Consider the following 15,751-nt stretch of genomic DNA (forward strand, 5'->3'; position numbering starts at 1 on the left):
TAAACATTATAAGAGAAAACAGAATCAAGTCAAATTTCATTACAGAAAACATTGTTTCCTATGGGGGTAGACAAGGCCCCCAGAGAACAGGTCTAACTCAGTCCACTATATTGATAGACCAGGCCTTGAACTGTCGCCCTGCACTGAGCCTTAGAAAAATACCAGCACTTGGGTGTGTGTGTGTCTTGCAGTCTACCTGCTGGATGACCTTCGGCAAGCCATAGTTCTGTCAGAGCTGTCCTTGAAAGAGCAGTTCTCTCAGAGCTCTCTTAGCCCCACCTACCTCACAGGGTGTCTGCTGTGGGGAGGGGAAGGGAAAGGAGTTTGTAAGCCGCTCTGAGACTCTTTTGGGTAGATAAGGGTGGGGTACAAATCCAATCTCCTCCTCCTCCTCCTCTTCTTTTTAGTGAATTATGACAAATTTACAGGTCAAGTATAATGGAGGTGGAACAATCATTGTCAGAACACTGTCTAACCTAACAAGCAGGAAGTTGCTTAAATGTTTATATCCTGCCCAAACTACTTATTTATTCAAATATTTATATCCTACTTTTACTGTGACTCAAGGCATCTTACAAATCATACTGAAAAGCATAATATCTGGTGCAATTCCGCAGGGCCTGTAAGACGGAGCTCTTCCACCAGGCTTTCGATTAGGGGCCGCCGCCGCTGCCCCCCCCCGCTGTATACCATCAATGTGGGGGGGTGAGGGCCCTAGGAGACTAGGAGGAACATTGGTGGAACATCTGATTTACACCTTCTATACTATGCCTACGAAGGGATGTTTGATATGTGGGGCCCTCTCTGATGTTGTAGTTGCTGTGTAGTCTGAGCACTTTATTATCTGTTGGTTTTAAAATTGTATATTATGGTTTTAAATTGTATTATAGTATTCGATGTTTTATGAGCAAGTTTTGCTATGTAAGCCGCCCTGAGCCCTACGGGGGAGGGCGGGATATAAATTTAACAAATAAATAAATAAATAAATAAATAAATAATAGGGGGTCTGCAAAAATAACATTTTCCCCCTGCTCCGTTATAGCCTAAGGGGACAATTATTGTCAAAGGTCCCCATAGGCTATAATGGAGAATCGATCCAGGGCTATGTGGGGCTTAGGGGGGGCTGTTTTTTGAGGTAGAGGCACTAAATTTGCAGCATAGCTGCTGGTGCCTCTCCTCAATCCCCCCTCCAAGTTTCAAAAAGATTGGAGCAGGGGGTCCAATTCTATGAGCCCCAAAAGAAAATGCCCCCATCCTCCATTATTTACAACAAGAGGAGAGTGTTTAAAAGGAATGTGGTGATTTTAAATGCAACGGCAGTTCACTCGGAGCTCGCTTCAGAGTTCTATCTCCTGGAGCCTCCTGGTAAGTCTCCTGCCCTCTTTTTGGCCTCACCTGGCAACTCTAACTCCAACAAGCACATCTGAGAGATCCTTCTTGGCTTGAAAATTAATATAGCATCATATAAGAGGAAAGTGTCAAGAAATCCATCCCTTTAAACAGTTTCTTGCTAAATTAACACCATGGTTCAAGCTGAGGCCTAGCTACAAATCATGGAAGTTTCTCTGTCTGAGAACATCGGTCAAGCCATTTGTGGCTTCAAAGAGTCAGATAAGGAAGATGGGAGGCAACCCAGGTACTGGTCAGACTACTGGCCTGGCAGTTTCAAGGCCTCAGAAGGCCGCAAGAATCTAGGAGGTGCCTGTTTGTGCCCAAGCGCATGGGTGAAGAAGGTGTTTGCTTAATTGAACTTGATGGAGCTGCAGAACATCTGGTCTAATTGGCAAACTCACCTGATTGACTGGTCTAATTGGCACACTCACAATATACCTGATTTGTTAAGTTACATCATATGCTATAAATTTGATTTGTTAACTAAAATCAAGCCAATGTGGGTTGTTGAGCATAGAGGAAAGAGCTTTCATCCTAGTTTTGACCTTTGTCTGGATTACATCTAATCTGGGACACTTCTGGATTATGGGTGGGTCATATTTACTTAAACCTTTGTGGATTATTTAGTATGCGTGACCGCGCAGCCTATGTTACTTATATTCTGTGGTCTTCTTGGGTTTGGGGTCTTCAGTCTGAATCTAGTACTTTAGTCCTTATTGGCTAGAGCTACCAGAGTAACTGTCTTCTGGAACTCACCTTGTGAGTGTTCTACCTTACAGGGCTGAGTTTCTTGTTCTGAGACCTGGGAGGACTAGAGGCTTAGTCCCTTGGTTTCTGGCTGACTAGGCAGTAAGGGGACTGGTAGCAGTGATACCCTGCGGTGTGAGCATCCACACTTCAGCTTTTTAAAAAAATTCTCTTGCCCAAACTGCCCCTTAAACAGGACTTTGGCTTTAAGGTCCTTTGACAGAAGATAGAAGACAGTTCTATTCCTCTAGTGATCACAAACCTCAGCCCACAAAATGAGAATTTTAAAAAGCTCACATTGCTAATTGGTGGCTCATGAATCAACAGGACAGACTTGGTTATTTTTAAAAATGAAATGGGGTATAAACTTCATGTCTAACAGCGGCTAAGTGCCGATTATCCTCCTGGATAGGCACCAGGCAGATCCCCATAGCCCCCAATCTGCCCTGGCCCTTGCGGAAGACTGAAGGGAGGGGGGCAGAAGATGTCTATCATCAGCAATCAGAGACAAGGGAGTCAAGAGTAGCCTGCTCCTGATGTTTCCTCACTGGGAGCTACCAAAGCATAATAATCTCAGCACAATTGGCCATAACTCTCCTACACCACTGACAGGTACACAAGTACCCTCACATATACACAAAGCCTGGGAGCTGCTGCTGGAGGAAACAGCAGAGCAACAAAGGACACATGTGAAGCAGGCAGGAGCTGCAGCACCAGAAACGTTCCTAGGGAAGGCCATTCCTTTGGCCATTTATTGCACAGTTCACAAAGGCATTAGGTGGCATTAGTATAAAAGGAAAGAGTGGAAAGTGGTTGAAGAAAGGGAACCCTGACTGGAAGAGCACAGAACAGGCTACTGCTGCTGTGCGGGGCAACAATGTATGTGTGCTACTTTCCAGGCGCAACAGCAGCTGCTGCATAGTCCACCAAGGACTGCTGGTTGGCTGGCTGGCTGGCTAGGCCCTGCCTCCTCCACCTCAGAGGTTCAGCATGAATTCAGCTGGCCACCAAGCAAGGAGGGGAAGGGAATGGCTGCCATGAGTCTCCAAGAGCCCACAAGCCACTTCTGCAGGCTTCGCAACGCACTGGTGGATGGCGACACACAAGTTAGTAAGCAGTGTCCTTAAGTCATCTAAAGGGATGGACGCAAGATCTACCAACATTTCCTTGACTTACTGTGACATAGGTAACAGCAAACTCTGAATTCTCCCAAGTAGCTGAGTGGCACATTTCATATCAACTTTTGTGCAACTGTAGTAGAGATGACAGCTATGTGAATGGGAGGCCTTTCTAGTTTGGCCATGTTCCCACAGTGCGTTATACCAGCCTAAGTGCCAACGTACACATGCTGTCAAAAAGTGAGCATGGTCAGTGTCAGAGGCTGCCATGTTTAAGCACCAGCCAGGACTCACAGCCTCCTGCCCAAATGGAGAAGCTTCAGTTCCTACTAGATGTGTCTATAGACAGCAGAGAACAAGAGAATTGCACTGTGCTGACTCCTCTGGATCAGAAAAGAAGAACCCTTCAAACTGACCCAGAGGCCTCTGGAATGTTCCAGTGACTCCCTCCCACCCTTGAGATCCAGCAGCCCAAGATAGCTGCACTGTACTCCCCCTGCAGTGTACTGAAAGTTCTGAAGGGCTGAAAAAGGAACTGGCTCTTTGAAGGGGGGGGACTGTGACTGAGTGAAGAAACAGAACCACAAATATGGGGAATGCTACCTACCATGGGGGGCAGGCAGGCTGTAAAGGAAACGGGCACGCGACGACGTCAGACGCTAAGCCCAGCGGAGCCGGAAAGGACATAGCTGAGGCGAGAAGAAGGCGGAGTCACGTGCCTTGAGAGAGTTCCGCCAAGCGCCGGGAAGAGCAACCCACCAGGAAGAAACCCCGCCAGGAAGAGCAGCCCGAGCACCAGAAAGAACGATTTGCCAGAGCAGACCAACAAAGGAACAACACCAGCCACCACCATAGGGGTGCCGGTAGGCTACCCCACCCCACAACACATGTGCCCCTAGTTAGAAGACAATAAAATGGTGACTAGCACCGACGTGTAAGCCGCTCAGAGACCCCTAGACAAGGGATTCGAGCGGGATATAAAGTTGAACGAATAAATAAATAAATAAATAAATAATGGATGTTCCATTGAACGCCCCTTACCTAGGTGCTCCTAAAAACCTTCAGCTGCCCCTAATTTAGATGTTATAAATAAAATTTAGTTGGCTTTCTCCAGCTATCAACTTGAACTAGCAATGCGGTTTACGTCTTTATATTTGACATCACTTGGATGCTTTGATTGTGCAGAATGTCCTGTGTCTGTGTATCCTTCTTCCCACAACCAAAGGGCTCTCTGCAGCTTCTCATCACTGACCCACCATCCAAGGGTCTGCCAGAGTCCCATCATGAACCATCTGTGGGCATATCTCCTAACAAGTTGTATCCTGAGAGTTCTAAAGTTCAGAATGTTCTCTTGTATCCAGAGTGTGCAGAAACCATTACTTCGGAAAATAACCTTGTTATCTAAATGTTATCATTTTGCATAACTAATTCCTGCAGATGGGGTGTATTTTCTCTCCCCCCCCCCCCCGCCCTAAGGACTCCAGGCTGGTATCGACCAGGACCAAGGCGTTTTCTGTAGCAGCTCCAACTTACTGGAATGAGCTCCCGAATGAGATCAGGGCCCTGCGGGACCTTTCACAGTTCTGCAGGGCTGCGGAAACAGAGCTGTTCCACCAGGCATTTAGGTGAGGAGCAGCATTTCATCATCTATGCCCTGTGCCAATTTTATTGCCAGCCTGAGCCTGCCGAGAGTGGCTGTACCGCCGAATGTATGTCTCTATATGCACTTTACCACAGCCATATCACCATTGTTGTGTTAATGGTTTTAACACTCTATCATGTATTTTGTATTGATATTTGTATTGTTGTCTTATTTATTGTTTCCTATGTAAGCCACCCATAGCCTGCCTTGGCAGGGAGGGCGGGGTAAAAAAATCAAATTAATAATAGATAAATAATAAATTGTTTCCAGAGTGTGCAGAAACCATTATTTTGGAAAATAACCTTGTTATCTAAATGTTATCATTTTACATAACTAATTCCTGGGGATGGGGTGTATTTGATCAGGTGATGAACGCGGGACTACAAAAGGAAGGATCTAAAGCAAGGCAGAATTAAAGAGCCCAATGAAAGCATTGACTCCCAACTGGTGTGAAGGGAGGACCATTGCGAGGATGAAAACAACACTGTTGATCATCCTGTTGGCATCCATCTATCTGCTCCATGCAAGAGCTGACGTTACCGATGTTCCTGTATATCCAGACTTTGATGTCCATAAGGTAAGCACCAAATGGTCTCTAAATAAGGGTTTAAGAAACCTCAGGATGCTAATGTAAGAATCCCAGCAGGAGGCTTCAGCTTACCCAGCTCTTGCCTGTCTTCGTGGGGACAGCTATTTTGGTCTGTGGCAACCAAAACAAGTGTCCTGGGGGCTCCCTAAGTACTGTTAGATTTCTCATGGTAAATGTGTTATGTTCAGACATACCAACCAACTGGCAGAAATATGTCTTTGTGGACAATCAGACAATGGCTTAGGGGAGGAGTGAGAGTTATAAAGCAGGGCAATTCAAGAGACAGGTGTTATCACTGTAATAATAGAAAAGAAGAACCAAGAAAGGTAATGTTAAACTATCCACATTGCTACAATTGGCAAAAGACAGAAGAGACTTCCTCACTTCTGCAGGAGTATAGCATACCCTTAGGGCTGCCAAGCCGCGGCAGGGGATCCGCACGTCTTCACAGGATCCCTGCCGCGGGGGACAGCGATACGCATTGCGCCGCCGTCGCCAGGATGTGACGCTATGCTTGGCAGCCCTACATACCCAGCAGTTGTGGACAGGCTTACATCGGGACCCCGCAACATAGTATCCAAACAAGAATAAAAGAATATGAAAGGTACTGCAGACTTGGCCAACCTGAAAAATCAGCAGTGGCTGAACGTAGCCTGACTCAAACAGGACACAGTATCTTATTCCAAGACACTGAAATGCTAGACATCACATTCAATTACCATGTCAGATTACACAGGGAAGCTATTGAAATTCATAAACATAAACACAATTTCAACAGGAAAGAAGAGAGTTTAAAAATAAACAGGGCATGGTTTCCTGTCCTGAAAAACACAAAATGCTCTATGCCTTACAACAGCACTACAGGTAAGATTAGAATTTCAACAGCCAATCCATATGCAAAAGAACCTCCTCAGGAAAGCTCCTCCATTAGCATGTCACAGCCTGGGAAACTCCTACAAGATAATAACTCATCCCCACCTCACCTTCCAGAATAGATATAAATTACCTGCCTACCATTTTTCTTCTCACATTGACACAGAGATTAATCCATCTTTCTGTGTCATACCTCTGAGGATGCCAGTCACAGCTGCTGGTGAAATGTCAGGTACTACAATGTCAAGATACTACAGTGTCAAGGTACTACAATGTCAAGACCACAGCCATACAGCCCAGAAAATCTACAACTACCTGCATTCTAGTCCACGTTGAAACTGATTGTTTCCAACAGGTGATGAAGTGGCAAAGTAAAGTGAAAGTGCCATCAAGTTGCAGGCACCTGATGGTGACCTTGTAGAGTTTTGAAGGACAAGATGAACAGGTGGTTTGCCATTGCCTGTCTCTACGTAGCAACCCTGGACTTTGGTGGTCTCCTATCCAAATACTAACCAGGAACAGCCCTCCTTAGCTTCTGATGATGGCAAAATCAGCTAGGCTGTGCTGTCAGTAGGGCCATGGTTATGGGCAGGGGTCATTTCCTGCTGGAGCGCACAGGAGCGGAGCTCCAGCAGGAAAGAGCCCAGGGGGTGGGCACATGCAACAAGCCCTACCCCCTGCTCCCAGCAGCCCTCAGTCAGAGCAAGAAGCAGCCAGGTAAGTTGCAGAGCTCCCCCCATCCCCCCGGTCCAAAACAGTCCAGTGGCACCTTTAAGGTCAAGTTTTATTCAGGTACAAGCTCTCCCTCCTTTGCGAGAACAGATCTGCATGCCCCCCCCCCAATAGCTAGCAATCCAAAACAGTCCAGTGGAGCCTGAGCGGTGGGTGTTGCCTTCTGACACACTTCCAGTGATGTCAGGGGATGTGGCATATGCAAATAAGTTACGCTAATGAGTTATGCTAATGAGCTTCTGAAGCTCTTTTTCTACGAAATGTCCCCTGGTTATGGGTATTATATAGAAAAAAGCACCCACCAAGACAAAAACTATTCAGTTCTGTTTGCTTGCTTCTTACATCAGTGTGCTTCTTTTCTGCCAATGAAATGCATTCAAAACAGTTTGCCATTTATAATGACTTATGACCTGATCAGTATGATATAAATGAAAAACTGGAAGGAAGAAGAAAATAGACACATTTTGCTACCAAATCCTACATCATATGTTTCCAAATAACTCATGGCCAAGTGAATGGGAAACTTCTGGAGACAGTTCTGGTGGGTAGGGGGCCAATAACATCCATTTTTAGCCAAGCAACTGTTTTGTTATCCTTTACATTGTGAGGTGCCTTGCGTTGCTATAAGGTGGCTAATACATGTCTTAAATAATTAAATAAAGCCAATGGATGATGGGCTCATAACCACTGTGTGTGTGTCACTCTCTCTCTGATGCACCAGAAGAAATGGCTGCTGAGGTTAAATTCTTGGTGGGTCCCTGCCCTGGAAGGCTGTCTCTTCCTTAGCCGAGCCTGAGCGGTGGGTGTTGCCTTCTGACACACTTCCAGTGATGTCAGGGGATGTGGCATATGCAAATAAGTTACGCTAATGAGTTATGCTAATGAGCTTCTGAAGCTCTTTTTCTACGAAATGTCCCCTGGTTATGGGTATTATATAGAAAAAAGCACCCACCAAGACAAAAACTATTCAGTTCTGTTTGCTTGCTTCTTACATCAGTGTGCTTCTTTTCTGCCAATGAAATGCATTCAAAACAGTTTGCCATTTATAATGACTTATGACCTGATCAGTATGATATAAATGAAAAACTGGAAGGAAGAAGAAAATAGACACATTTTGCTACCAAATCCTACATCATATGTTTCCAAATAACTCATGGCCAAGTGAATGGGAAACTTCTGGAGACAGTTCTGGTGGGTAGGGGGCCAATAACATCCATTTTTAGCCAAGCAACTGTTTTGTTATCCTTTACATTGTGAGGTGCCTTGCGTTGCTATAAGGTGGCTAATACATGTCTTAAATAATTAAATAAAGCCAATGGATGATGGGCTCATAACCACTGTGTGTGTGTCACTCTCTCTCTGATGCACCAGAAGAAATGGCTGCTGAGGTTAAATTCTTGGTGGGTCCCTGCCCTGGAAGGCTGTCTCTTCCTTAGCCTCTGTGCCCCAAGGTAGTCGCCTGATCCCGTTTCCCTTTCCCTCCATGCTCAGTCCATTGCTGGTGCCTCCTTAGCCTTGCTCGGCCTCCATGTTGGCTGCCATATTCCACTCTCAAGTCAGACGTGTTAATTGAATCTCAGCTCCCAAGATCAGTGGTGGTGAAGAGCATGTAAGAGGGCAAGCAGGCCTGGCATGTGGGGGCCAAGGCACAGATTGTGGGGGGTTTCAAAATTTGCACCTCTGGGGATAGAGAGGGTGGCCATGGCAGGAAGCCAGAGGGCTCACACTTTGGAGATCATGAGGACCCAGGATCCAGTCTTTACTGGAGGATACTAGGAGAGATCAGGAAGGGGGTATTAGGCTGGTTGTCCTCAGAGTCACTTTAGCCTGTTGCAGTGTCCTCTAGCCTCCTGAGAAAGGGGCTTTGCTCAGCTTCAGAACAGATAGGGGAGGGGGATTTGTAGGCACCCTGCCTCCTCACCATCATGACTTGACCAAAAGCATGCCCAGGGCCCCTGTGATCATTTCCCCACAAGATCATTTCAGCTTCCAAGTGTGCTCCTGCCTGCATCAGAGATCAGATTGCTTTCTTGAATAACAAACTGATATTGAGCTCTTCTTTCTAGCTTGCTGGGATATGGTATCCCATTGCAGTTGTCTTGAAAAACAGGGAGCCAGTGAACACAATCCCCATCGATAATGTAGTGGAGCCTTCTGATGCAGGAGATTTGGTTCTCAAGATGCGCTACATTAAGTAAGTTCCCGTGTGTTACGACGATCATCAGCTTCCTTTGCAAAGTGCAATCTGTTCATAAAGAAGAAGAAGAAGAAGAGATTGGATTTATACCCCCCCCTTCACTTGGAATCTCAGAGCGGCTTACAAACTGCTTTCCCTTCCCCTCCCCACAACAGACACCCTGTGAGGTGGGTGGGGCTGAGAGAACTCTGACACAAACTGCTCTTTTTCAAGGACAGCTGTGCCAGAGCTTGTGACTGACCCAAGGTCACATCAGCAGGTGCAAGGGGAGGAGTGGGGAATCAAACCCGGTTCTCCCAGATTAGAGTCCGCACACTTAACTACTACACCAAACTGGCTCTCTACACCAAAGGGCAAACCAAAGGGCAAACACTTAACCACTACACCAAACTGGCTCTCTACACCAAAGGGCAAACCAACCAACACTGTTTTGCGAGGGTTGCAATCCACAATTAAATGAAGAAGTAAGGATGTTGCCAACAGAGCTGAACTAAATTTGGTACTCAAACTATTCTCCTTTTACATTTTTATAGTAAATATTCTTGACTTGGGAACCTTCGGCCAATATTTGGTCATATTTGGTACTCATAACGTATCATCCTCTATTCATTCTTTTCTGAGAGTCAGGGTGCTGTAGTTGTTAAAAGCGGCAGACTCTAATCTGGGAGAACCGGGTTTGATTCTCCACTCCTCCACTTGAAGCCACCTGGGTGACCTTAGGTCAGTCACAGCTCTCTCAAGAGCAGTTCTCTCGAAGCTCCCTCAGCCCCACCGACTTCATAGAGTGCCTTTTGTGGGGAGAGGAAGGAAAGGTGATTGATTTTAATGTATTTTAACTTGTAAGCCACCCTGAGCCTGCCTGGCAGGGAGGGTGGGATATAAATTGAATTAAATAAATAAATAAATAAATAAATAATAAACCACTCTGAGATTCCTTTGATTACTGAAGGGCAGGGTATAAAACCTCTGCTTCTCCTTCTCCTCCTGTTTTGCTGTGATCTTTCTGAAGACTGGTTTTGATGTGATGTTTTTGGAAAGACTGCAGTCAAAGCTTCCTTGGCTGTATATAAATGGGATGATGCACATTTGTTTTTAATACCCTGCCCACATTGGTGCTATTTTTGTGTAATGGTCCCTGCGGCAGCCATCCTTCCTTACATATGGGCTTTAAAAAAATATCAGTAATAGTTATATCCCTATACAGTTATAAAGTTATAACTGTTATAACAGTCAATGACTGTAACGATTCCTTGTTTTATTTGTGTGTGTGTCTTTAAAAGTTTGGTTGCATGGCTGCGTGATAGTCTAGAGTGGCTGAAACAGACAAGGGGTGTGATTGGTGAGTGACAGAGAGGGGGAGGGGTTTTGGAAGTGATGCTGTGTGGATATATGTATGTCTATCAGGAGTGACAGTTTGAGGTTTTGACAGCTGAAGGGTGACAGTTGATGAGGACAGAAAAACAGTTAGTGAGTTAGTTCTGAAGTTGGAGAGAGAAGCTGTCTTGTGGATGATATAGGAATTAGTTCTGTGTATGAAGAAGAGTTGAATGTATATGAAAGAAGAAAGTAAAGTTAAAGAGAAAAATAAAAAGTCTGAGTGACAGGATAAAAAGAAACAGTAAACATATATGGCCTAAGGGAAAAAGTGTTACAAAGTTACATGCCAAAATCCCTGACAATGTGAGAGAAAAGTGTGTGAAAAATCAGTTGGAATTGTTCAGTATTTACCCATTCCTAGATACAGAGTACTATCCTGTTATTTACAAATTATATCAATAAATCTACTTTTATTAAGATACCAGCTCTGAAAAAGTGTTACAAAGTTACATGCCAAAATCCCTTACAGTGTGAGAGAAAAGTTGTGAAAAACCAGTTGGAATTGTTCAGTATTTACCCATTCCTAGATACAGAGTACTATCCTGTTATTTACAAATTATATCAATAAATCTACTTTTATTAAGATACCAGCACTGAAAGAAATACTTCCCAGGACCACATTAGTACCTCGAAAGCTCTTAACCCGACCTACCTACCCAGTGATAGAAATAATATAGTATAAAGGTTTGGAAAACCTTAAATTTCCTGGTGGCAGCCGGATATACATAGTAAAATAAAACATAAAGAACACTTTTAAAGAGAAACCAGACCTCCCCAGTTAAGGGGTCGTCACAACAACAGTCTAAAGGTAAAGGTTCCCTTGCTCGAAAGCCAGTCGAATCCGACTCTAGGGTTGCGGTGCTCATCTCCATTTCAAAGCCGAAGAGCCAGCGCTGTCCGAAGACGTTTCCGTGGTCATGTGGCTGGCATGACTAAACACCAAGGTGCACGGAACGCTGTTACCTTCCCACCGAAGTGGTACCTATTTATCTACTTGCAATTTCTTGCTTTCGAACTGCTAGGTTGGCAGGAGACAACAGTCTACTAGTTCCCAAATTGCATTTTTTTTAAAAAAAGTCTCTAGCTCTTTTTGTTGCAGAGTTGTAAGAGGCATAGGCGTAATCTTCGTGGGGGCGGCGGGGCTTCAGCCCCCACCAAAATTTTCAGGAAAGTGCTCAGCCTCCCCCGGGAGCCACCCTTGCTCCTAGCACAGCAATGCCTCTGGCCCAGCCCCAGTCACCCCCCCCCCCGGGAAATTGGAAAGTCTACACCCTTGGTAAGAGGAAAGGTATTGTCCACACATTTCTCTTTATAACTCTGCAAACAAAGCAGCTAGAGACTTTTTCTAACCCCCCCCCTGCAGTCTGGAAACAAGTGTATTTTTTGTAACAACTATACAAATATAGTGAAAGTGTGTGTGGGGAAATACCTTCCACTCGAGGAACCATATCAATATTCCAAAAACGGTGACTGCACTCCGCCTATGAACTGGAACCTGGCTACAAATGTTTGTAGCTAGCAAAAAGGAGAGATACTGACAATGAGTTATTAGACTCCAAGCTCTGAACACGTCTGTGCTTAGTTATGCAGACCCGTTATGAGAAAAGAAAAGCTTCCCCTCCTTCCTTTGGGTAGTTTCAGTGCTATTGTCTGATAACTTCCCTGACAATCAAACCACGGCTATAGTGGCTTCCTTTCTAGCTGCGGTGATTAAGAAAACAAATCTCCCTGAGTTTAATTAGTTTACTGCTGATAACTGTCGACCTTTTAAGTGTGTGTTGTTGTTTTTAATTTATTTTATTTTATCCTGTACAGTTGCTATGGCTTTTTTGCTAATGCAATAAATATTATTATTATTATTAGTTATGCAGATGGACCTGGCCCAAGTGAAACAAAAGGTTTACTATCTGACACTTTGCTGGAATATCACTCCTAAAGAACAGAGAACTGCAAAGCCAAAAGGCTAGAGAGCGTTTTCTTCCTTTGGGGCCGAAAGATCATGACTGACCCCAGAGGAGGAGGTACTTCCAGGGGGAGTTTATATATTCTCAGGACATGAGGAAGTCGCTGTTTTGCTCTTCTCCTTGCTCATCTGTCTTGGATGGGCACACACTATGAAAGATGGAGTTATCTAGAGACTCCCATCTTGAGCATGTGTTGAATAGGGCTTCCAACCTCCAGTTGTGGCCTGGAGTTCTCCTGCTATTACAACCGCTCTCCAGGTTACAGAAACCAGCTCCCCTGGCGAAAATGGCCACCTTGGAATGCAGACTCTATGGCACTGTACCTTGCCGAGCTCCTTCCCCTCCCCAAACCCCACCCTCTCCAGGCTCCATCCCCCGGATCTCCAGGTATTTCCCAACCCAACCCAAAGCTGGCAACCCTAGTGTTGAAGGACAGTGCAAGAAGTCCTAGCTTCGAGAACTATGATAATGGTTTTAAACTGTCTTCCCTCCAAGGGCCAGCTTGCCCGGGTACCCTGCAGCCATGGGACACCTGGGCAAGCCAAGGGAAGGCAGTTTAAATTGCCTTCCCTCCAAGGGCAGGCTTGCCTGGGTGCCCCGCAGCCATTGGGCATCCGGGCAAGCCAAGGGGTGGCAGTTTAAACTGCCTTCCCTCCAAGGGCAGGCTTGCCCAGGCTCCCTGCAGTGAAGGGAGCGTGCTGTCTCTGTGGCGTGACTGGAGGTTTAAAGTTTGCCTTCCCTTCAGTGAATGGAACCCGCTGCCCTCCAAGCTAGCCCTTCCTGCCTTCCCTGGCCCGCCACTGAAGTGGGTAGGCCAGGAAAGGCCTGTAGAGTGCCCCCCTAGCCTTTCCTGGAAGGATTGGGGGGGCATTTAAATGTCTCCCCGTGCCTTCCCTGGCTCGCCCACCAAAGCGGCAAGCCAGGGAACGCCTGGAAAGAGCCCCCCCACCTTCCCTGGCCTGCCTGCCGAGGCGGACCAGCCATTCAAGGCCCTGGAAGGTGTCCAGCAAAGGACTTCCCCGAATAGATGCTGAATATATGGCATCCATTCAGGGAATCCTTGTTCAGCCAGCCAAATCAGATTAGGGAATCTGATTCGACTTTAGGCAGACCGAAATAATGCCAAATAGGCATTATTCCCCCCCCCCCGTTTCATCCGAACTGAATGCACATCCCTAGTGGGATGTTTTCAAGGATGCAAAAGTACAATGCATCGTGGGATCAGCTTGATTAGAGCAGAGAAGAAATGCTTGGGGGCAGAAAATTAGGATCTGTAGTGAGATAAGAATCCTATTTCCCTGTTCAGCCCTGGAGGATTCATTATTCTGAACTCATGAATTCAGCAAATTCAGCAATCTTGAATTTAAATTGCCCTTTCATTTTCTTTTGGAAGATCGACAATCTTGGGCTGTGATCGTACACATAATTAGACCCAACATAGGCGCAAATGCTGGGTGGAGTTAAAGGGAGCGATGAGACAACATCTGGGAAGCATCCTGCAGCCATCGGCAACCTGTTCTGCTCCACTGCAGAAGCAGAGTTAAAAGACACTGGGGAAAATCCGGTAGTAAACGGGTTGGGATGGGCCACACTTTCCCCTGTCTGATCGCTCCAGAGCACTCTCATACCACCAGGATGGTCTGATCAGGCCATCCCGACTCTGTGCCATTGTTTTCCCCTCCTTCGCAGTATGCGCATCATCGCAAACTCCATAGGGAGCCCTCAGGGTGCGGTTCATCAATTCCTTGTTTAAACGCATGGGAAACAAACAGCACCCAAAAATGACTCACCTGCAGTTGCGTCTGAACACACACTGATGGGCTGCACCTGCAGCTTCAAAGGGAGGTGTGATCTTGCAACTGTGGGTCAAATTCCTCTGGAGGATATAGCCTCGCTCCTCCCCCATTTTATTTGTCACGTGTGACTGCACCCTTGGGTCGGCAATGGAATGACCTAAAAGGGTAAAATGTACTCCCTCTGGTTTTTGAGAATGGTGTTTTTGAATGTCAAATTTACTTCCGTTCTGAGTAGGGACTGACCTGTTTGCCCAATGTGGAGAGGAAGGACGTTGCTGATGGCATATATAATGTTCCTAAATGAACAATTGAATGAAGCGGGGTTTTTAAGTCTGGTTAATCTGTTGTCAGAGTGGATTATGGGCACAGAGCTGGCATCTTGGTTTGCGGGAGGCCCTGGGCCCAGAGTCCGTGTCCATGTTTGGAAGGGTATTGCAGTGGGTGAGAAGTTGTTCATGATTAGAAGACTGTGGGCAAGAAAAGGTTTGCCTCCTGAAAACTGTAGATTGTTGTTGATGCATTGAGCTGAGAACTGTATGTGACCCTCCCCAGTGGTGTTCTGTTGTTGTTTTGTTTAGGCCAGTCTTGTAGCAGGTTATCCCTTGGTACCACTCTGGCTTTGTTGATCTGTTTCCTTACTTCATCAGGTGGGTATTGTAATTCCAAGAATGTCTGCTGTTGATCCTGCAGGTGAGAATCTCTGCTTGAGGGATCGGAACAGATGCAGCTGCAACTCAATGGATGGTTCCATGAGTTTAGGATGGTGACTGGAGGCCTAAAGACCAGGCCCATAGCTAACAACTTTTTGCTCAGGGGCCCCATGTTTTTCTCAGGGGGCCCACCACCAATGTTCCCTCTAAGCTGTGGAGTTTTGTGAGCAAAATTTCTACTTTGTGAGCTACTGCCATTAAAGTTGTGAGCCAGCGATTTGGCTGCTGCACAAATTCGCTTGCTCTGGAGCCATCCTCCTTGAGCTAAGGCAAAAATGGCAACCCAGGGGATATCTAGGCTCCTCCTGGAACCTTACTTCATTGGGCCCAAGCCTTCCCAATCAAGTGTAGTCCCTTGCAAACTTTCTTTTCCCAGCCCGCCCTTTCCTAACTCTCTTCTCCCCCGTCTGCGCTATTGTCATTTGGCATCTGAAATCATTTCACTCTCCACGATATAAGGAGAGATGGACTCACATTCCAGCTGTATATGAATAAGTGAGCAGTGATTCATGAAAGCTCATGCCCTGTCACAAATTTTGTTAGTCTTTTCTTTAAGGTGTTGTTGGACTCTTGCTCCCTTTCACTAATGAGAAATGCAAGCTGTACTGTCCTGG

General features: G+C 45.9%; 1 protein-coding gene across 1 annotated transcript in view; it reads left to right on the forward strand.

The window, feature by feature from the left end:
• The first annotated feature begins 5,371 nt into the window (after positions 1 to 5,371).
• LOC107115158 (epididymal secretory protein 4-like) overlaps positions 5,372 to 15,751 on the forward strand; it is a 22,717-nt gene continuing 12,337 nt past the window's right edge. The window contains exons 1-2 of the mRNA XM_015416783.1: positions 5,372 to 5,476; positions 9,160 to 9,287. Of these exons, the coding sequence (XP_015272269.1) occupies positions 5,372 to 5,476; positions 9,160 to 9,287 (233 nt within the window). The remainder of the gene's footprint in view (positions 5,477 to 9,159; positions 9,288 to 15,751) is intronic.

This window comes from Gekko japonicus, unplaced genomic scaffold (assembly GCF_001447785.1).
Source record: "Gekko japonicus isolate JY-2015 unplaced genomic scaffold, Gekko_japonicus_V1.1 scaffold140, whole genome shotgun sequence".
Taxonomy (NCBI): Eukaryota; Metazoa; Chordata; class Lepidosauria; order Squamata; family Gekkonidae; genus Gekko; species Gekko japonicus.